At 35.5% G+C, this 24,325-nt stretch overlaps 1 protein-coding gene across 1 annotated transcript in view; it reads right to left on the minus strand.

Annotated features, from left to right (window-relative positions):
- The window catches only part of LOC148949046 (putative inorganic phosphate cotransporter), a 94,008-nt gene extending 71,297 nt beyond the window's left edge, over positions 1–22,711 (minus strand). The window contains exons 1-2 of the mRNA XM_089093603.1: positions 22,663–22,711; positions 20,502–20,635 (exon numbers count right to left, since the gene is read on the minus strand). Of these exons, the coding sequence (XP_088949729.1) occupies positions 20,502–20,635; positions 22,663–22,711 (183 nt within the window). The remainder of the gene's footprint in view (positions 1–20,501; positions 20,636–22,662) is intronic.
- Positions 22,712–24,325: the final 1,614 nt, after the last annotated feature.

Raw genomic sequence — 24,325 nt, forward strand, 5'->3', positions numbered from 1 at the left:
CAACTGTCTCATCCCACAGCTATGACTTAATTTATATACAGATTATAACTTAACCTATTATTTATATGCAATGGACTTAACTGACGCATCTTAAAATGACATGAAATATGCTTGCGGCTCTACCAATCGTACTCTATGCTTGCTCGTAGACACGACGTGGCTTTCACTCTGGTACTCTATCGCGGGTTATGGACACTACCTGGGTAATTGCATGTATTAAATCAGTAATTTTTACGCAGTGGAAGGATAAACACATAATTCATATCTTTAAAAAAGTGAAGATGAAGCATTTTAAGAAAGTGTGTTCACATGATAGTATTATTGTAGCATTGAATGCTGACAAGGAGAAGTATTTGAACTATGAAACAAGTATAAGTGGTAGCACTATCGGAAACGTATGCGTGCATTGTCATGACAGTTAGAAATTAAATTTTTAGAGTACCAAAAAATTCAATTCTTATGATGGTGGATATGCGAGACTGAGATCTTCGGAGATGATTGCACTCAAAACACTGAGGTTTTGATAATTTAAACCGAAGTATCCGGAAAAGGATGTCGATAAAGAATCTATTCACTCTAATACTTAGATTTCATCAATTTTATCCCAACCTATCCGTCAAAGCATTTCGATAAAAAATTTGTCCATTCTAATAGATATATTTTGCCTATGTTATCTGAAGTATCCGAGAAACGATATCGATAAAGAATGTTAATAAGGAATTTGTTCACTCTGATACTTGAATTTTATCAGTGCTAGCAAAAGTATCTGTTAAAAGATGTTTATACAGAATTTATTCACTCTTTTACTTAGATTTTCTCCATTATATCAGGTATATCTGACAAAAGGACGATGATAAAGAATTTATTCTTTCTAGTGCATAGATTTTGTCAATGTTATCCGACATATCTGACATAAGATGCTGATAAAGAATGTGTTCAATCTGATACTTAGATTTTGTCAATTTTATCTGGATAACCGATGTATCCGGCATATGATGATGATAAGGAATTTATTCGCTCTGATACAAACATTTTGTCAATTTTATCCAACATATCTGACAAAAGATGTTGATAAAGAATTTATTCGCTCTGATACTTAGAATTTCTCAATTTTATCTGACATATCCGACAAAGGATGATGATAAATAATTTATTCATTCTAATACTTAAATTTTGTCAGTGCTATCAAACGTATATGTCAAAAGACATTGATAATGAATTTATTCACTCTGATACTTCGATTTTGTCAATTTTATCCAACCTTCCGTTGAATGCTAATACCCAAAAGCTGACCATAGGGTTTAACACTGGGTAACATGTTACCACAAGCACTCACAAGAAGATACCCCTCTTCAAAAACTATTATTTTTATGTTGGCATTCTCTTTGAGTGCAATTATCTCCAGAAATCTCAATCTCGCATATCCACCATCATAAGAGTTGAATTTTTTTGGTACTCCAAAGAAATTTAATTCCTATTTGTCATGACAATGCACGCATACGTTTCCGATAGTGCTACCACTTTTACTTGTTTCATAGTTCAAATACTTCTCCTTGTCAGCATTCAATGCTACAATAACACTATCATGTGAACACACTTTCTTAAAATGGTTCATCTTCACTTTTTTAAAGATATGAATTACCTTCCACTGCGTAAAAAATACTGATTTAATACATGCAATAAACTAGGTAGTGTCGATAACCTGCCACAGAGTACCAGTGTGAAAGCCATGCCATGTCTCTGAGCAAGCATAGAGTACGATTGGTAGAGCCGCAAGCATATTTCATGTCATTTTAAGATACGTAAAAAGTTTAATAATTTCTAAGTCCAAAAAAATTAAGTCCAAAAAAAGTGCTACTACAAATTTTTTTTTAATAGTAAAAGTCACGACTAACATTCCTATATCATTGTCATTTTGAACTTAAAAAATATTAAATGTGATTTTTTTATGTTTTAAGTATGTTTCATGTCATTCTAAGACCTGTAAAAAAAGTTGAAAAAAATACCATGTTAAAAAAAAGAAAAAGAAAAAAACTTCAAAAAAAATATAAGAAATGGGGGGAGGGGCCCAGAAAGTTTGAGGGAGGGGGCCCCTTGGAGGTTGGGGATAGGAGCCTTTAGAGGTTGAGGTACTTGATGGTTAGGGTTTTTCATGGTTACGATCCTTGATGGCTCATACTCATAATCGTCTCACTGCTCGATTTCCAAGGATTTCCAAAGGTTGTTCCGAATATCTTTATTAAAATTCTTTTCTTGGCATCTACAACTCTATTAGTATCAACTTTTTAGTATACTGCAACTATAGAGCATATTTTATATTGACAACACCGTTTAAATGGTACTTGTGTATTATACAGAACACATAAGAGAAGTAGTAATTTTGTTTCGTTTCAATTAATATATCAATAAATTGAGTAAATGTATTGGATTCACAACTTATAAGCTTCATACAATAATCCAAAGATGGGGAATCAGTTCCCATTATACTGTTAAGCATTTCTAAAGAAAATATTTTCCGTTGAAGAGATAATTCCAGAAAGTTGTTATCTAACACTAAACATTTTTCCATTTTTACTAGATTCCGTAGGATGTTCTGTTTCTCAAATCCAATCATTTTTGTTCTTGATACTCCCACTACCAACTATTGCAAGTTTTTACTTTGTGCACAATCTTAATACCTTTTGGTCACCCCCACTATAGAGAGAGAAAGTGGAGTAAACGATGATCTAGAGGGTCTAATCAAAAAAAGCATTATAAAAAAAATTTATTGACAGAAATGTAATAAAAGAATATGTTTTTACTCTCTTTGCGTTAGGTGAGTCAATCTATTTTCCTCAATTTGCTTCATAATAGCATTCAACCCATGCTGTAGTCGTGATAAATACATTATATTCACTTTTGCGGCAAAGCATAATTGTTCATCTGACTTAAATTTACTCAAAGATATAACGTATCTGCCAAACATCTCATCCCACTAAAATGTTAGTCAAGAATCCTTTCTAATTTCAACTGCCACACTTGGAGCCCTTGTCTTCACAACATCACTGTCAGCTCCTTTGAGGTTTAATAGTGTAAAAATACTCATTTTCACAATATTTGAACGTTTATTTCTCCAATTTGAAACAATTTACACTTATCAAATTCAACTTATTGACTGAGATACTAATCAGTATCGGGCTTTTTATGTCCACGCTCTGTGTCAGAGTAAAAGCGTAAACGCCTATAATCATACTACAATGAAGAATCATGTCTAACATTAAAACATCCATAACAGCCTGAAAAACTATTAAAAATCATATATCCATACAATAAAAAATCCATACAAAAAAACATTAAATAAAACATCAACCATATAACAATACGTATAATAAATCATAAAGTAACACACATATTCAACCAAATATCAAAAACCATCCCTGCAATAACAATCAGACTCCCATACAATAAAACATCAAATATAACACCAATACAATGAACAATAAAAATCCATAAACATTAAACATCCATATATCTGTCTTGTCTCTTTAATTGATACAGTAATGTCCTACCTATCTTGTCTCTTTAATTGATACAGTAATTTCCTACCTGTCTTGTACCTTTAATCGATACAGTAATTTCCTACCTGTCTTGTACCTATCATTGATACAGTGATGTCCTACCTGTCTTGTCTCTTATATTGATACAGTAATGTCCTACCTGTCTTGTCTCTTAGATTGATACAGCAATGTCCTACCTGTCTTGTCTATTTAATTGATACAATAATTTGCTACCTGTCTTGTACCTTTAATTGATACAGTAATTTCCTACCTGTCTTGTACCTATCATTGATACAGTAATGTCCTACCTGTCTTGTACCTATCATTAATATAACACTACTAAGAATTACCTTTCCCTATCAGGATCTCGTTAAATTTATCCGTATAAATTTAATAAAAAAGTGGACCTTAAGAAGAAATTGATGCATTCTCTACCCGGTCATTAACCAGCACTTGTTTTGGTCTTTTGGCCAACTCCCGATACGCATTTAAAATAAATAAATTAAATAGAATAAACCTGAGGAACAAATTCAGTAAAATACCATCATTAAAACTGAGCTTATCATAGACAGCGCAATCACGCCCCCTAAGTAAAGAACGATGTTGGCACAATGTATTAATATTTTTTTTTCTTGATTTTAGACCAGGGCACTTTGAATCGAAGGAGTTGTCGTAGAAGCTTCAAAAAAGGCTCATTTGATTGGAAATTCAAAGGAGTAGTGCCCTTTTTGTTAGTCGAAAGTGATTGGAAGGCAACTAACACCCCTTCCACGCCCACCGTTTCCCCATACACATCCAATAACAACTTTGAGATAACTATTTTGTTCCACGCAGTTCAAAATTTAGGAAATTATACCTTTGAGCAGGACACTCCCCAGAGTCTTCAGGGCAAGGGTTTTAAGTTATGCCCTTAGGGCATAAAACGTTTTTATTCAAATCTTTTCTGTAGAAACTTGAAAAAAGGCTTATTCAAATGGAAATTAAAAGGGCTAATGCCCTTTTTAATAATCAAAAGTGATTGGAAGGAAACTAACCCCCTCTAACGCCCACCTTGTCCACAAACACATCCAATCAAAATTTTTAGATGGCCATTTTATTCAACGTAGTTTAAAGTCTTGGAACTTATGTCTTTAGGAATGACAACTCCTCCCCCCCCATAGCCCTAAGGGCTAGGGTTGTAAGTTATGCCCTGGGGTCATATAAGGTTTTTCTTGAAAGCGTTGTCGTAGAAACTTCAAAAGGGCTCATTCAATTGGAAATTGAAATGGCTAGTGCCTATTTTAATAGTTGAAAGTAATTGGAGAGCGACTAATGCCCCTCTCAAGCCCACCATTTTCCAAAAACACATCCAATCAAAATTTTGAGATATCCATTTTGTTCAACGTAGTTGAAAGTCCTGGATATTAGGTCTATTAGGATGATAACCCCTTCAGATCCCTCATTGCAAGGGTTATAAGCTTTGACCTGGGGACATATAAGGTTTATATAGAAAGTTGTTGTAGAAATTTAAAAAAGGGCTCATTTGACTGGAAATTGAAATTTGCCCTTTTTAATAGTCAAAAGTAAGTAGAGAGTAATTAACCCCCCTCTCACGCCCACCATTTGCCCAAAAACAGTCAATCAAAGTTTAGAAATAGCCATTTTGTGCAACGTATTTGAAAGTTCGGGAAGCTATGTATTTAAGGATGACAAACCCCCCAGAGCCCTCATGGCAAAGGTTGTAAGTTTTGCCTTGGGGGCATATAAGGTCTTTATAGATGTAGTGGTCGTAAAACTTCAAAAAGGGCTCATTCAATTGGAAATTGAGAGGACTAGTGCCCTTTTTCATAGTCGAAAGTGATGGGAGGGTAACAAACCGCCCTCTCATGCCCAACATTCCTCCAAACACATCCAATCAAAATTTTCAAATAGCTATTTTGTTCAACGTAGTAGAAATTTCTGGAAATTAGGTCTTTGAGAATGACACCCCCAGTCCTCAGGGTAAGGGTTGTAAGTTATGACCTTGGGGCATGTAAGGTGTTTATCGAGAGTGTTTTCGTAGAAACTTCAAAAGGGCTCATTTGATTGGAATTGAAAGGGCTAGTGCCATTTTTAATAGTTCAAACTGATTGGATAGCGACTAACCCCCTTTTCACGCCCACCCTTTCCCCAAACATATCCAAGCAAAATTTTTAGATAGCCATTTTGTTTATAGTAGTTGGAAGTTCTGGAAATTAGGTCTTAGAGGATGACAACCACCCTAACAGCCCTTAGGGTAAGGGTTGTAATTTATGCCCTTGGGGCATATAAGGCGTTTTCGTTTCAAAAAGGGCTCATTCGTTTGGAAATAGAAATACCTAGTGCCCTTTTTAATAGTCAAAAGTGATTGGAAGGCTTGACATTTTTATAGTAAAGATCGATGTGGGTATAATCTATTATTTTGTTGTTGTTGTTGATGTTTAGACCAGGGCCCTTCGTATCGAAGGAGTTGACGTGGGAACTTAGAAAAGGACTCATTTAATTGAAAATAGAAAGGGCTGATGCTTTTTATAATAGTCGAAAGCGATTGGCGGGCAACTAATTCCCCTCCCACGCCCACCCTTCCATTTGCCAATTATGTTTAAAAACTAAATATCGCCTTAATTTTAAATCAAAATGCACTGTATTAATGCTAATTCCCAATAAGGCATCTCAGCAGTATCCTAAGAACGACTGAAGGTATTATGTTCAAAATTTCGGGGCTGTAAATAGCGTAAGTGTATCCAAGCTATCAAAGAAAGTAAACAGATTTTTTTGCGAAAGGTATCAAGTTTTCCATTTCAGGTCAACTAGAGGAGGTATGAAACTAAATTAAACGCTACAATTTTTGTCCAGATTTTTAAAAGGGTTTATGTTGTTAAAAATTACTGAAAATTTTTCTCCAGCATACAAATATCAAGCCAAACTATAAAGTCTTATAAAAACAAAAAGATTAAAAAAATTATTTTCTATTTTCTTGAAAAGACTATGTCAATATAAAACGAACAGAAATCAATTAAAAAAACTTTTTCCACAAAATAAGTTTTTCTAAGCAACGTAAACGACTCCATTTAACAAAAAATGAGCAAAAATCAAATCAAATAATCTACCAAGCGCGAAACTACCACAAATCAGCATCGATAAATAAATGAAACCCAAAACGAACAGAAATTACAATAATTAAACGAGTCAAATTCAAAACGAGCAGAAATTAACATTAGTTGGGCTTAAAACCCGTATGCCTTCCCAAGGCCAGAACAAAATTTGTACCTTACTGAAAAAAATACAAATGAATGTGTATTGTAATTTTAATATGCATATACTGATATTTAGTTATCACAATGTTAATATTATTTGATTTATTAAAGTTATAAAGTAAAAAAATTTAAATTTTTTCAGTAAAGTGCATATTTTGTTCTGGCCTTGGGAAGGCATACGGGTTTTGAGCCCAACTTATGTTAATTTCTGCTCGTTTTGAGTTTGACTCGGTTATTTATTTTAATTTTTGTTCGTTTTGGGTTTCATTTATTTATCGATGCTTATTTGGGGTAGTTTCACGCTTGGTAGATTATTTGATTTTATTTTTGCCAATTTTTTGTTTAATGGAGTTCTTTACTTTTCGTTGAAAAACTTATTTTGTGGAAAAAGTGTTTTTAATTAATATTAGAGTAATGGTCAAGCATAAATATAGCTAGAATGATAAACAATATGGTTACAGAAGAATAAGCAATTACAGATTTAACGTCAAATTGTCACCTATTGGCTTTGGTAATCTTTTTATCTCTTTCTAATATCTCTGTTTTGAACAAATTTTTCTGTACCAGATTTTTTTTTAATTATAACTTTTATTTTGTCCTACTTCGTCCCCTACAAGCTTTTATTTGATCTAATATTGCTTTATATTTGATAGCATCTTATACAAAATTTGATAAACCCAGCTTTGTTTTTGTCCTTTTTAGTTTGTTACAACATTTGTCCCTCTCCATCAAAATACAAAATTGGATTCTGGTGCTTCCCCTTCCTCTATTTCAATAATAAAAAAAAAACTTCTAAGATTTTCTTGATTAGATCATAACTTACATATTATTTGATTTTTACATAATTCCCCTCACTTTCCTCCACACAAAATTGTTCTGCGCGTGCGTTTTTCTCCCCAAGCGAGGTTAATTGTTTGCAAGTGCAAGCCTTTTTGTTGGATATGTATAAAGTGTCATTAAGAATTATGTCTACATTATGTATACAGTGTCATTATTTGATGTAATATTGCTTTATATTTGATAACATCTTATGCAAAATTTGATAAACCCAGCTTTGTTTTTGTCCTGTTAAGTTTGTTACAATATTTGTCCCTCTCCATCAAAATACAAAATTGGATTCTGGTGCGTCCCCTTCCTCTATTTCAATAATAAAAAAAAAACTTCTAAGATTTTCTTGATTAGATCATAACTTACATATTATTTGATTTTTACATAATTCCCCTCACTTTCCTCCACACAAAATTGTTCTGCGCGTGCGTTTTTCTCCCCGCGCGAGGTTAATTGTTTGCAAGTGCAAGCCTTTTTGTTGGATATGTATAAAGTGTCATTAAGAAAAATATCATGGATCCCCTAAGTAGTGTGCATGTACGCAATACAAAACTAGATGGTATAAAGCGACCAATCCTTCTATATTATGGGCCAATAAGTGACCAGGCAAGTTATATTTGGAGCCAGAGACGAGATTGTGTAATGCAACCAGATAGGTTTCAGTGCCAACACCAATTTTTTGGGGCCAATCAAAGAGATACAGAGGGTACTCCATATATGGGTAACTTGATTAGTAATTGGATTCAAATATAAGGAGTGATTTTCACTGTACTTCATATTAGTAAGAGAATTGAATTCAGATAGAGAGCAGTTTATTTGACACGTTATTAGTAAAGAAAATGAGTGGTACATTTATACTATTGGAGCTTGATGGTGGAGCAGGTAGCAGCAATGATACAGGGGCGAGTGTACCAAACGTGGCAATGGAAATAACACCAGGATGTAGACTAAGCCTTGAATAGGACGATATGTATGCTAGATATGTGGTATCATTGAGCGAATTTAAATTGGAGGAGCAAAACTGAACATTTTGCATATAAATAGACTTCAAGCTGCATTAGATACACTAGTGAAAGATATTGAGGAAAATAAATTGAATCAGTGATTATTATTGTTGTAATTATATTTAATAAAATTGTTTCTAAATCGAAGATATTTTTCTCTAGTAGGTTAGCGTATATTTTTAAAGTAGAAAAAGAATCCTGGTTAGTCTAAAGAAGGTTGTGTGAGTGTTAGGACTCCAAAAAATGGATAGATTTGAGAAAGAGCGAATCATAGGGAATCTTGTGTTTATGGAAAAACGTTTGATTATAGATGATGATTTTCTAGAGTTATCAGTTCAAAGGAAGATATTTTCTCAGGGAATGCTTATCGATGTAATGAAAACTGATTCTCCGTCATTAGACTATTGCATGAAGCTTTTACGTCGTGGTCCAAAGGCATTTAGACAATTTATTGGCATATTAATCACGACAAGACAAAATGATATAGTGGATTTACTTTTAAACACTCACTAGCTTAGAAATTTAAGACTTTTTTCATAAGAAGGAACTTGTTCAATGAGGATTTATTCATCTCCCTCTATCCCACTCAATTTTTTGATCGTAGCTCAGTTTCATTTTGGTAGTGAGAGTGTCAACACATACAAAAATGTTCCATACATGTCTACTATGCATGTATACACTGGGCAGCTGGTCATCATGTGAGAATTGTACAATGATTGATGAGTATGATGAAAAGTGCAGATTTTGTAATCCGTGGAAATTCAATAGAGAATATGCCGTACAAATTAAAGGCTGTAATTCCTGTCTGCAAGGGGTGTGTGACTCATCCTAGTGGACAATTATACTCTAACTGCCACTATGATAAATGTAACCAGGGGTAGAATACATGTCCTGGTGCGGTTGGAAAGAATCCTAAACGTGATTTTAGTTTATTGCTAAGAGATTGGTATCGTCGTGGTTTTAGATTGTTCTGGGAGGAGGAGCCAGATCTACGATTCAAATGTTGGAACAACAAAAGATTTTGGTTTTTTCATCATCGTTGTGAAGACAATGGCTACTATGATTGTAAGCATAACTAATTTTATTTGGCTGTTACGGAATGTGATTCGCCACTTAAGGACACTGTATGTGACATTGATTCAAAAAACCAAATTAAAACGTGTGAATTTTACAAAATGAATGATAATAGTATCATTGACTATACACAGAGATATGATAAGAGTGAAGTCATACTGTACGGTAGAAAATGTGGCCCTGACATTGCAGCACATCAGGATCAGTATACTGTGAATTCAGATAATCTACCTGCATTGGTTGTTCTCGACAAATACCTATACGTAGTAGAAGATGAAATCTAAAGAGTAGTAAAGTTGTTTTTATCATGTATATACATTATTTTTAATAATAAACAGTTTTACATACATTTTTAGAATATTTTATTCGTAGGGCACCAAAATCAATATTAAACACACTTGAAAGTATATTTTCCACTAGGAAGTCGTTCAACCGAGGAAATTCAACGTAAATGTTGAGAAACTGCTTGTAGGTATAGCCACGACATCTGAACATGAAAAAGAGTAGTGCATGAAAGCCGCATGTCCTAATCGTTAAATCATGTACTCTCCTCTGATTTTGAATAATAGTCTTCCCACTGCTCTCAATAAAGTTGCTGATGTGTAGAGTGTAGAATTTATATGATAGGCCAAGAGGACAAAAAGAATTCAATATTCTTCGCTGTTTGAAGGATGCATAGCCAATGACCTGTCTTCAAACTCGATGGACTGCTATTATAAATGATTAGAGTATTGTTAACACTTGGATTTTTTTTTAATGAAGTATGATGGTATGCAATAGGACTTGAACTTGGACATGTATAGATCCATATTAAATACACTGATTATTTGGTTTGTGTTCATGGTGCTAGGTCTAGTAGAACACTGCCGTCGTGAATGATTTCCCAATAAGTTTCAAATTGACTCAATGATATTAGCGTGATACTTTCAGTCAAAGCATTGGCAAATCTGCACTCTAAACGTACATTCCTTGTTCGTACTATGCTCATATCCTGGGTCCCCGACAGGTCCAAAATAATTACACCATGATTTTTTGAAAACATTGAATTGGTTATTCCATTTTCAAATAGTTGGGTGTCATGATCTAAGGATTGCATAGTCAACTCATCCAGAGTTCTCTAGGATTTCTTATCAAATGATAGAGTGTACAGTGGAATACCATTCACTTTGCACACAAGGCTAGATAGACCGAAAAAATTAAAATCATGGGGGGGATGCAGTCCAGGATCCAACGGAACTGGCACTCTTCACAGAGGCCAAAGCGAGTTTTGATGGGATTTATCCATTGATACATGATGTATCAATATAACTGCGAGAGCCAGTGGCAATGTGACGTTGATTGGTGATCGTATGGTGGACAAGAAGTTTAATGTTGTTACATTGGCTGTTAGTTTTTCCACTGCCAATTCAACAGTGCTTACAATTCAACTAACCTTTTGTTTTCGAACATGAAAAATTGCCGAAGTGATAATGACATTTGCATCAGGTGCTGCAGCAAGTGCTTTTCTCAAAATGAAATTCGATGGAGTTAGTTGCAACTTTATGTCTATCTTGACATTGGGGGTAACCATTGGGATATATTGAATATCTCATGATTTAATATTCCAACTAGATGATACTCCTGGGTCACTGCAATGGTTAACTCACCGTCAGTATCAACACCTGATCAATATTCATAGCCCAATGACTGTCCTCTTCACTCCTTATATGCCTTTGGTGTCATCATCATAAATTGTATGTAGCTTGCATAGTTGGATAAATTATTGCTAGCGCTCACCAATATTCAATATTCACCAATATTATATTAATAAATCCATTAATTTGTTTGAACAAGTTGTGTAGGATACAGTTTTCATAGGACAGACCATCGGCAGCAGTTGGAGTTGTATTTTCTGAATTTTTCTTCACCGCAACATTTAAATCAATAAATGTTGAAGATAAATCAATGAAATAGTCTTCATTGGAAAATATCTGAAAGTGCATATTTTCCGAGAGGGGTTGTTGAGGATGAAATTGTTCATAGTAGTTATACTTGACACTGACATCAACATTTTCAACATTGAATAGATTCAATGAGGAGCTGATTGATGGATGAGATTCCTTGTGGTGGAGATAGGTCATCTTAAGAGAAGAAATCCTTCTTTGCTCTAACAATCTTTTTCTTCTTCGTCTTCTGCTTATTGGTCTTCTTCCTTTTATTCCTCAAAGTCGTTGTTGATGTCCTTCGCTTCCCGCCTGGGTAGAGACTGATGAGTGAATGATGCCCACGTATCCTTTTTAATCCCTTCCCGTTTTGCTGAGATTTTAATTGCTCACCAACGGCTCTTGCTGAAGATCTAATATTTTCTGTTACATTCTCCTTGAAATTTTTACCCGACCTCCAGTCCTGTAGTGTTGAGGCAGCAAAATTTGATGCAGCAGGTACAAGATATTTTCTGGCAAGGGGTAGTGCAGAAAAAAATAGCCTAGCAAACCAGCTACCATGACCATAGCCAGACATTTTAGTACGCCTCTTGTAATTGTCCACTTCATGATCTATATGACGAGGACTCAGAGCACCAACATAGCAGTCAATATCAGGACAGACAAATGGAATTCTTCTATTGTTCATTTTACGCAGTGACGACGATGGGTCGAAAATGACATGTTATCACAGCTAAAACTTTTGTTATTGCTTGAAGATCACCCAATTCACTTCTTAGTGTTAACTGACAGAGTTCCAAATACGAAGTGTTTACAGGAACATACTGAAGATGCTTTATATAGTGATGAACTTGTTCATGGGTTGTTTTTCGTTCAAGAACACGTAGGAGGGGGACATTTGAATTACCAACTCTCGATGTTTCCACAAAGGATGCATAAAGAAATATGCAAGAGTCCGAGAAGAAACCAGGTGGATAATAATAGGCAGCGCGCTAGCGCTGCCTAAGTAAAGAACGATGTGGGCACAATATGGTGTTTTTTTTTCTCCATACCCAGGCACTTCGTATCGAAGGAGTCGTCGCAAAAACTTCGAAAAATGCTCATTCGATTGGAAATTGGAGTGGCTAGTGCCCTTTCTAATAGTCGAAAGTGATTGGAGGGCAACTACCCTTCCCCCCCCTACGCCCATCATTCCCCCAAATACGTCCAATCAAAATTTTGAGATAGTCATTTTGTTCAGCGTAGTTGATTTACATATACAAAATATCTTTTTGAGGTGGACACTCCCCCAGAACCCACGGGGCAAGGGTTTTGAGTTATGCCCTGAGGGCACATAAGTTTTTATAGAAGGCGTTGTCGTAGAAACTTCAAAAAAGGCTCATTCGACAGGAAATTCAAAGGGCTAGTGCCTTTTTAATAGTCGAAAGTTTTGGATGGCAACTAGCCCCCCCCCCCCCACGCCCATCATTCCCCCAAATACATCCAATCAAAATTTTGAGATAGCCGTTTTGTTCAGCGTAGTTGATTTCTAGATAGAAAATTTGTTTTTGAAGAGGACACTCCTTCAAAACCATCAGGACAATGGTTTTAAGTTATGCTCTGGGGGCATATAGGGTTTTTATAGAAGGCGTTGTCGTAGAAACTTCAAAACAGGCTCATTCGACTGGAATTTTCAAAGGGCTAGTGCCCTTTTTAATAGTCGACAGCGATTGGAGGGCAACTAGCCTCCCCACGCCCATCATTCCCCAAAATATGTCCAATCAAAATTTTGAGATAGCCATTTTGTTCAGCGTAGTTGATTTAAAGATAGAAAATATCTTTTTGATTTGGACACTCCCCCACAACCCACGGGGCAAGGGTTTTAAGTTATGCCCTGGGGGCATATAAGGTTTTTATAGAAGGCGTTGTCGTAGAAACTTCAAAAAAGGCTCATTCGATTGGAAATTCAACGGGCTACTGCTCTTTTTAATAGTCGAAAGGAATTTGAGGGTAACTAACCCCCCCACACCCATCATTCCCCCAAACACATCCAATTAAAATTTTGAGATAGCCATTTTGTCCAGCGTAGTTAATTTCCAGATAGAAAATATGCTTTTGAGGAGGAAACTTCCCTAAAACCCTCGGGGCAAGGGTTTTAAGTTATGCCCTGGGGGTATATAAGGTTTTTATAGAAGGCGTTGTCGTAGAAACTTCAAGAAAGGCTCATTCGATTGGAAATTCAAAGGGATAGCACCCTTTTCTAATAGTCAAAAGTGATTGGAGGGCAACTAGCCCCCCCTCCCCACACCCATAATTCCCCCAAACAAGTCCAATCAAAATTGAGTTGGGCGCAAAACCCCTATGCCTTCCCAAGGCCAGAACAAAATTTTCACTTTACTGAAAAAATACAAATGAATGTGCATTGTCAGTTTAATATACATATACTGATATTTGATAATCAAAATGTTAATATTATTTGATTTATTAAAGTTATAAAAGTAAAAGCATTTATATTGTTTCAGTAAAGTGCAAATTTTGTGCTGGCTTTGGGAAGGCATAGGAGTTTGGCACCCAACTTATGTTAATTTCTGCTCGTTTTGAGTTTGACTCGGTTAATTATTGTAATTTCTGTTCGTTTTGGGTTTCATTTATTTATCAATGCTGATTTGTGGTAGTTTCACGCTTGGTAGATTATTTGATTTTAGTTTTGTTCATTTTTTGTTTAATGGAGTTCTTTACTTTTCTTTGAAAAACTTATTTTGTAGAAAAAGTTTTTTTTAATTAATCAGTAATAATAACATGATCAATCCCGCTAATAGTGCCAGCGTTTTTACCACTGATCATATTCTGTTTAAAGCCAAGAACATCTCTCATATTATCATTGAGATGAATCATTTCAGTGTCAACAGGTGAGGTAATGTAAATCCTATCATGCTCCATTGAATAATTAAAATGGAATATGCCATTCCTACGATAAGTTATTTTTCTATTGATTGTACGACACAAATACGTCATAGTACCATATTCTTTATATTTCAATGTGAGATGTGGATATTCACTAGATTTAAGTGCTTCAACCCATTCTTACTCGACAAAGAGTGACCAATCGAATGGTATAATTTTTGTATCATACACACGATCCTTTCTCAGGATATCATAGGCTTTCTTGAGCATACAGTCGTCCAAAAATCACTTGTTTTATTCAGGTCATTATAGATAGGGTCGGAGACAATGGACATAAGTGTTACATGGAAATCATTGGGCATTGTTAATATCTTCAACACTGATCCAAGAATCAAAATCAGAGTTATATCCTAGCCATCGAACAAGTAACTGTTTCTTACCCCTGCGAGTACGAGTCTTTAATATCTTTTCAATTTGATAGATTTCACTACTGTTTCTATCTTTTTGTACTTCATAGTCACAAAAGCTGCCGAGAATCTCTTTATCTTTGGTGTCTCGTAGACAATAAGTTCTGGGTTTGGTGTCTAGGATTTTTGCCACTTTAAAAAGTTCAGTGGACCACAAGTAATTCCCCTTTTCAAAAACATTAAACGTTCTATTAATTCGAACAATATCACTAACATTGAATTTTTCTTCACGACCGTTTCATTGGAATATTGTTTAAGAAAAGTATCAAATGTATCATGATCAGAATGATGAACTTCTGTTGGTGTTGAGTTGGACAATGATCGATGGAGTCGTTGATTATAAATAAACAAGATTTTATATAAATCATGAATAAAAGCAGGTGTATTTTTCAATGTACAATTTCCTGAAATTAAAAGCCGAATAGTTCTTATCAATCGTTCGGCCAATGCAGCCTTTATAGGACTATGACCATGATAGAGCATTGTATTATATTTCATTAGTACTTTTTCAACATGGGGATTATTAAATACACTACTGCGATCCGTTTGAATTTTTTTATACGAATCTTGTTCGAGAATACTTTCAATAGCACGAGCAACTTCAACACCTCTCTTCGAGCGCAATGGAATGGCATATACAAAGTGACAAAAAACACTAATTGCAAGTAGAATGTGCATGTACGGTGTATTGTGATGCCTTTGAATCTCATCTAGAGTTAAGAAATCTGCTTGCTTTATATGCAATGTCGAAGAGGCTTTAGTTTTTCGATAATGATTAGCACGAATCCTATGATTTCTATGCAGAGTGTAACTTGTTTCATTTTGTAGATAGTCTTGTACAATTTTAGTGTGAACACCAGTGACTTTGAAAAGAGTGGTGGGCGAACTTAAACTTCCCACTTCACCAATGTTTTCATAACCATGTTTCAGAACTTCAACCATTTTGAACGTAAACACGTAGTGTAACGTCCACTACCCTTTTGTGTACGAGTGGGTGATGGTGGTGGTGACATTGACTTAATACGTCGTCGCTTTTGTCTAGCTATTAGCGGTGTGCTCCTCCTCCTCATTATCAAATCAATGTTTCCACTAGGTGTGCAAGTATTTTCCAAGATTGATTTAAAATTTTCTTCTTCTTCTTCTTGTTCATGTTTTAATGTTGAGGAAGGAGTATGTTCATTTAATTTTTTTAGAATTTGCCTATTGCTAATAAGGCTTTTGGGGAAGCTTAATGTATTTAGAAAGTTGTATAGATGACTGACAAATGATAAAAGTCTTTTACGATTTATAACCATATCATAGATTAAATCAAGTAGATTATAGTTCTGGCCCTGAATTATAATTCCTTTCCCATTGCTATCATCTTTAATAATATGTTGACTACTTTCCATGAGATATGTTATGAGTCGTTTACTTTGTTCACGATATGAGTCTGGCATTAGATTCCCAATGCTCGACACTACAGAATCCAATTACTCCTTTTTTAATTGTGTTCCAGCGATAGCACAAGAATTCTGTGGAGATCTCGCACGATAGGGCTTATATTTGTCCACTCGGCGAAGTGCATCTTGAAATAAAAGTAGTTTTTTATCATCCTCAATATTCTCGTTGTCAATGAATTTACTCTGATTGTCCTCAAAGTGTTCCACGGGTGAAAGAGCGAGTTCTATTGGAGTCAATTTATAGGGTTTAGCCATTTAGAGAAAACCGTTTACAAGTCCTGCAGTTATTGGCAGTAAAAGTGTAAAAAAGGTACCGCCCGCTTGAAGAAGACGTTTCCTTTTAAAATTCTTTCCTTTCTTTTTACAGTCCAATGCACGTACACTGGAACGATGTTGCTTTTCCTGTTGCTTAACTACTTCTGACAGTTGAAAATTGCCCTCGGTTAAATTTAAAGAAAGTTCATATATTAGATTAATGATGTCAATGTCAATACTATGTTTAAATATGGCTTTCCTAAATGGGGGTTTTGAAGTGCTTAGAACGGAAAATAAATGTCTATTTTCATGTAGTTTCTTCAGTGTCATGGAGGCAGCTAATAGCCTTTTTTACTGTTCACAGGGAGATATACTGTAATTTCACTGTCAAACATATCTGTGACTACATGTAAATCATCGGGTGTATTTTGATTAAGATCCAATATGATATAGCCGTAGGGCTTATTAGTTGCCTGATTGTACGCTGAGAGCAGAAATTTGGGGGCGCCGGGGTATATTTGCTTATTGAAAGTTATTAGCGAGCTAGAATCACGAACATCTCTGTAGATGATATAGTAGGTGCAGTTCAAAGCAAGTGTTCGCATACATTTTTCTCTGATGAGAGAGATTGTGTAGAACTAGAGTAACGGAAATCTGTTCATGATGAGAGCGAACAGTAAACAATTGTAGCATTTCCTGGGACCATTGTTCAATGGATTCAGCTAAATCGTCAATAATCAGCCAAAAGTTTGGTTCAATAATGTTGAAAACATCAAGCCCCTGTATGAATTGTATCTGCACTGATGTGACAATTACTTTTATTCTACAGTTTGACTCCTGCCATATACTGTAGTAATAGTAGATTTTTTCGGCTTTTCCATAAACATTTAATCAAAATTTTTAATTATTTTAGTTAAGAGTGTCGTTTTGTCTGATACTGATGGACCACACAGAAACGATCTGATTAGTGTTTTAAATTGATACATATTGCTGTTCCCTTCAGCAGTTCACCTAACACTAACTGTAGACTATAGATGTCTAATGACTAAATAATTTCCTTATTACTACTACTCCATTCAAGAATAATGAGAACAAAATCAATAAAGAATCATATTTTCTTTTATTATTAACCCAAAAGTAGCAGCACTTTACAAATAATACAATTAGAAAAAGACACTTTAAGCAAGAAAAAAATACACTTAAGATTTTTTATTTTAAAATTTATTTATTTATAAGAAAAACATAAACATATATTAGAAATAGGCACTAGGAAAATACACTTCAAATAATATCAAACACACCCACCTTATACTTGATTAATAAACTTTTTTTTTATTTATTTATAATAAAAAATTACACCATTTATTAAAAAATACACTTAAAATAATAACACATTTTTATTTACAACAACATTTTTAATTTGAAATGAGTTCTCCCCACCCTCTGAGGGTGACCGCTGTGGCGGCTGGGAAGCGCGTCGGGCCGGCCCGGGGGCCGGAGGGGGGCATTAAATAACTATGTATAGTGAAATTGTGAAAAAGTAACTGCTCTGCCTTGCGCACACATATTGAAAATTTATTGATAAAAAGAAATAAAAACATTAAACACCCACCACCCACTATGTACTATGAATGAATTTAAGTTAATTTTTTCAGACCGAGTTGTTTTCTATACTCTACATATTCAACTCGGTCTGAGATTAAATAGTGACCGTGAGGTAGAACCTTCACACCATCTTCAAGTACATAAACTTTGTCTGATATGGCCAACATGGCGTTTTTCTCAGCTCTAACTGTGTGGTTTCTAAATTGTAAAGAGCGAATCGCCATGACTTTCACTCTTGGGACTAAACTACATTCCACACAGTTTCTATAGACACTCATATCGAAATTATTTTTTGCAAACTTGTTTGATATCCTTGTTGTGCGTTTCCACACAGTATACCTTCGGTCCGGGAAACACACCACTGGATATAAGATCCCTTCCCGTTTCAGATTTGCTCAAGGTATTCGATAGTCCTAAACTTAAAAATAATTCTTTCTCTTGGTGAACGGCGTGACTATAGAGGAAACCTCCTGGTCAACGGACACACACAATATAAGATTAGCCAACCCTGAAGAGAGCTATTGGAAGGGTTCATAATAATGATAATCACAACGTTTCTTCTTTTTACTTAATTTAATAATAAATTTTAGTTGTCACCGGATTTTTCTAGTACCGATTCTTACCAAACACGTCAGTTTATGATGCTACCAATTGACTGATTGTTACTTTAAGATTCTCTAGGAAAAAGATTTATAATTAGAATTTAAAACGTTCAGAAGGAAAGTTTAGAGGAATAGGTTACGCAGAGCCGGCTTAGAGCAGTAATCAGTCTGAACTTCTAATCCTAAGAAGTATGGTAATCTTATATCCCTCTTCCTCAACAGATCTTGCCTTATCAATCAAAAATTGCGGTTTCCATGCACTACTATATTTTCATCTTATAATAATCAGCAAATATAAAATCAAATAATCTACCAAGCGTAAAACATTCCAAGTTCCAATTTCCATATTTTTTTAAATAATTGAAATTGTTTTGGCCTTGGGAAAAACAATGGTCCCGGATGCCAGTGCAAGACAGGGACAAACACATCTTTTCAAGTCTACACCAAAGAGCTTTCCGGCTAAGAAACGGACAGCAAGAAGTCCCTTGGACCTCCAGTTGAATGGAAGCTTTGGGCATTTATTTGCCTATCTTGGTCACAACATAGTTTTCAGTACTTGGCGATTTTCTTCTATCTACAAGGGTCGAAACCCTGCACAGACAATCTCAAGCCTATTACTGCTGACTTATTATATATCCATGCTTACATATATTATGCTACTACGGAGAGGCAACTCATAGTATGTAAATTAGCTAGGAAGAGGTTTTTCAGCCCGAAAACGCTCACTATAACAGCCCAATCCCAGGATAATTATTCATTAATCAGTATCCACGGCGAATAATGTGTCGTTAACTAAGTTATAATTTCCACGAAGGTTGCCACCCTTTAAGTGGGAATAAAGTTAGCCACAAGGTCCTCAGTCTTGCAGGTGCCCCGAAAATGTCAAGGCAGCCCTTTACAGAGGCCGTTGTCCATACAACTGAATCTTATGCCCTGCCGCAGTTGTCCTTCTATAGAAGATCCACCCACGATGGTGTTCTGCGTCATGGAACAATTTAATTCATTACCGAGAGAAGATTGGTAACACACAAAACGTATTCAGGCACCCTTTGGCCTTGCTGAGTGTTCATTTGAGGTGCCTTGTTCCTCCCCCTCCTGTATTTATTGCCCGGGGCGAAGGTACCCCAGTTTGTATTATAGATCCCAAGGACAAGGTTCCCCTTGTTACATGCCTCTTATGGAGATACCCTACATATCCCTAGGACGTTCACCTATCGCCACCTGGAAACACGCTGAGTGGATTGGGGTAGGCCCCTATAGAGCAGTAGACTCACAAATCTACTATGACACGCCTAACTAACTAAATTCCGTCTAGGGCTTTGAAAATGGAATTTTAGTAAAATTTTGCTGAATAGAGTTGGGGTCAAGTTAACAGAAATAAAGCAAGACTCTTTGGATAAACACAACAACGGAACTAACAAGACTGAAACGACTAATCTTAGATTATTGATTGAGAAATGCCTGAGTTATCAAACACCTATGGTACTCAGTTTATAAATTATGAGCAAGCGTTTGATTCTGTTTGATACGAGTATACTACGCAAAAAATATCCTGTCATATGTGGATGTATGGATATATTACGTATTATTAATTTTATGCAAAAAAATAATATAATGAAGAAAACTTACCTTCGGTGATTTGGAGCTGTCTGTGGTTTTATTAAAATAGACTAAACCAGCTAATAAATTGAAAATCTTCCACAATTCATCTTGATTGACTTTAGGGGGAGCTAAGACCATTAGATGATTGGATGTCTTGTCATCTGAAAAAGAGTGAAATGATAAATCAAATGGCAAAGGAAAAAAAGAAGTGAATCAAATGCCCTAAGCAATCCAAAACCTAAGGTTTGTGCTAAAGTTTCATTGTTTGTCACCGTGTTTCAGAACGATTCTTGAAACATAAGGGCCTGATTAATTAGAATAGGATATTTTTTTAAAAGTGCTAAAAAATTTCACATACGGAATAATTTCTGTTCGTTTTGAGTTTTAGGCTGTTCCCTACTTTTAGTTGAAAAAAAAACCTGTTTTGTTATTATGTTTAATCGGTTTTAGACTCAATAAATGTAAGTGCAAGAAGTCATCGTACCGGAGTCTAGCAAAATTTAGCCAAAGCTGGTTTGTAGCTCAAAGTGATATTATCAAACAGTTCGTGGTAACGAACTGTGAGTAAGGAGCGACCCGGCTCAATGGTAACCGAAACTCTAGAAAACGGGTTTTTGATACCAATAGATACATCAAAAGAATTAAATTTCAATGCTGATTTCAAATATATAAATTTCATCAAGTTTAGTCCTACCTATCAAAAGTTACGCGCCTGAGAAAATTTGGCTGATTTTCGAAAAAAGGGGGAAAGACCACCTAAAAGCTATAGCACCTTGATGAAAATCACACCATCATATTCAGCGTCTCAGAGAAACCCACTGTAGAGGTTTCAAGGTCCTATATACAAAAATCTGAAATTTTGCATTTTTTTTGCCAGAAGAAAGATCACGGATGCGTGTTTATTTGTTTTTTTTTTGTTTTTTTTCCCAGGGGGGATCGTATCGACCCAGTGATCCTAAAATATCGTGGGAGGACTCATTGGATCGGAAATTAAAAATTCTAGTGCCCTTTTTAAGTGACCAAAAAAATGGAGGGCAACTAGGCCCCCTCCCACGCTCATTGTTTTCCCAAAGTCACCTGATCAAAATTTTGAGATAGCCATTTTGTTCAGAATGGTTGAAAATATGATAAATATGTCCTTTAGGATGACTTAATCCCCCGAAGTCCCCGGGGAGAGGGCTGAAAATCATGAACTTTACCCAATGTTAACATATAGTATTGGTTATTAGGAAGTATACAGACGTTTTCAGGGGGGATTTTTTCTGGTAGTAGGGGGGTTTGTGGGTTTTGGGTTATTTGGGAGAATCTTTCCATGAAGAAAGTTTTCATGGGGGAAGGGACACTGCTATGAAGGGGGCGCTGGATTTCCCAGCATTATTTTAAAAAAAGATCCGAAATTGAATATAAAAAAAAACAAGTTTTCCAACTGAAAATAAGGAGTAACATCAAAACTTAAACGAACAGAAAATATTATGTGTATGATTGGGTTCACTCCCTAGTCAATACCTCGCTCTTTAAGCCAAATGTTTTTTAGTACTTTCATAAGAGCCATTTATTCTAAATAACGGCCTTTGTGAATAAGGGGTCAATTTTATAGAATTGGAACAAAATTCGAACTTTAGCTTAAAGAGCGAGGTATTGACTAGTAGGCGAGCCTCCTAATATACATATTAAAAATAAATGAATATAGAAGTTCGTTACGTAAGTTAATTCGTTAAGTTACATATATTTATTACTAATAAAAACTTTCGTAAATAAAATTAAACAAGTTTCGAGAAATCCATTTAACCAATTAAAAGTAAAATTAATATGCAAATTTTTTTTAATAATTCATGTACGGTGAGCCTAAATCAAAACCTGCATCAATTCAAAAACGTTCAAAAATTAAATTAAAAAAACAAGTTTTTTTAACTGAAAGTAAGGAACGACGTTAAAACTTAAAAAGAACAGAAATTATTCCGTATATGAAAGAAGCTGTCCCCTCCTCAACACCTCGCTCTTTACGCTAAAGTTTGACTTTCTCACAACTCTTATTTTTTTTTAAATAATAAAAAACATTAGCGTAAAGAGCCAGGCGTTGAGGAGGGGACAGCCCCTTTCATATACGGAATAATTTCTGTTCGTTTTAAGTTTTAACGTCATTCCTTACTTTCAGTTAGAGAAACTTGTTTTTTTTTTATTTAATCACTAATAGGACGGAGAACGGGGTCCATAAGTCTCATTGGGCGTAGCGTCATATTATCAAAGGCAGCGCTCCCAAGTAAAGAGCGATGTGGGTACAATGTATTTTTTTGGGGTAGACCAGGGCACTTCGTATTGAAGGAGTTGTCATGGAAACACCAAAAAGGATATTTGATTAAAAATTGAAATCACTAGGGCCCTTTTTAGTAGTCAAAAGTGATTGTAGGGCAATAAACCCCCCTCCCATGCCCACAATTTATCCAGAAACATTCAACCAAAATTTTGAGATAACCATTATGTTCAAAGTAAATGAAAGATCCAGAAATTATGTCTTTGAGGATGACAAACCCCAAGAGCCCTCAGGGAAAGGGTTGTAATTTATGCCATGGGGCATATAAGGTTTATATAGAAAAAGTGATCGTATACAGTTCGGAGGAGTGTCATTGGATTGGTTATCAGAAGTTGTAGTACTCTTTTTATGATTTAGAGTGATGGTAGGGTGGATACCCCCCCCCCCCCCACACCTCGTATTTTCCCGAAATGCATCTGATAGGAAATTTGATATGGACATTTTTTATCATAGAAACTTCGAAAACAGCTCATTTTATTGGAAATTGAAAGGGCTAGCGTCCTTTTTAATAATCAAAAGGGAATGAAGGGCAAAAAGCCCCCCTCCCGCCCATAAATTCCCAAAAGATATCTAATCTAGATTCTAAGATAGCCAGCGTTTTTAAAATAGTTCACCGTATTTGGAAGGTCTGAAAATTATTTCTTTGAGGATGACAACCTCCCAGCAGCCTCCAGCACAAGGGTTGTAAGTTATGCCCGAGGACATATAAGGTTTATATGAAATGTGTAGTCGTAAAAACTCCAGAGCAGGCTCATTTGATTGGACGTCAGATGTTCTGGTGCCTTTTTTATGATTTAAGTTGATCGGAAGGCAGCCCCCCCCCTCCACTTCGCAATTTTTCACAAAAGTGTCCAATACAAATTTTAAGATGGCCCTTTGTTCAAAAATGGTCCAAAGATTATATAGTAAGGCCTTTGGGACTGACAGAATCCCCTAGAGTCTATGGGTGAGGGTTCTAAGTTATGCATTGTTTTTATGAAAGAGGTGGTCGTGAGAACCTTCAAAGAGGCTCATTTGATTGAAAATGTATAGTTTTAATTCCCTGTTAAGATTCAAACATGATGGAGAGCAACTAGCCTCACCCCCAAACATCCTCTTATCCCAAAACGTGTTTAATTGAAATTGTGAGAGAGCCATTTTGTTACCAATAGTCCAAAAATCATATAAAAATGTCTTTAGGGTGAACACAATCCCCCAGAGTCCATGGGCATGGGTTATAAGCTATGCCCCGGGGCAGTTAAGGTTTTTATGGGATGGGTGGTCGTATAAACTTTGAATCAGATGGAGCTCATTTGACTGGTAGTCGGAAGTCTTAGGGGCCTTTTAAGAGTCAAAAATTAATGGAAGGCAAACAGCCCCCCCCCCCATCCCAAGCCTATCATTCCCCAAAACATATCCGATCGAAATTTTAAGAGATCTATTTTGTTCATCCTTGTTGAAAGGTCCAGTAATAATGTCTTTGGGGATTTCAACCTCCCCACAGTCTTCAGGACAAGGACTGTAAGTTAGGCAATTCATTTATTGTTTACAGATAGTAAAT

The sequence above is a fragment of the Artemia sp. Qi Xiang Cuo genome, chromosome 8, assembly GCF_049724085.1.
Source record: "Artemia sp. Qi Xiang Cuo chromosome 8, ASM4972408v1, whole genome shotgun sequence".
In the NCBI taxonomy this organism is placed as follows: domain Eukaryota; kingdom Metazoa; phylum Arthropoda; class Branchiopoda; order Anostraca; family Artemiidae; genus Artemia; species Artemia sp. Qi Xiang Cuo.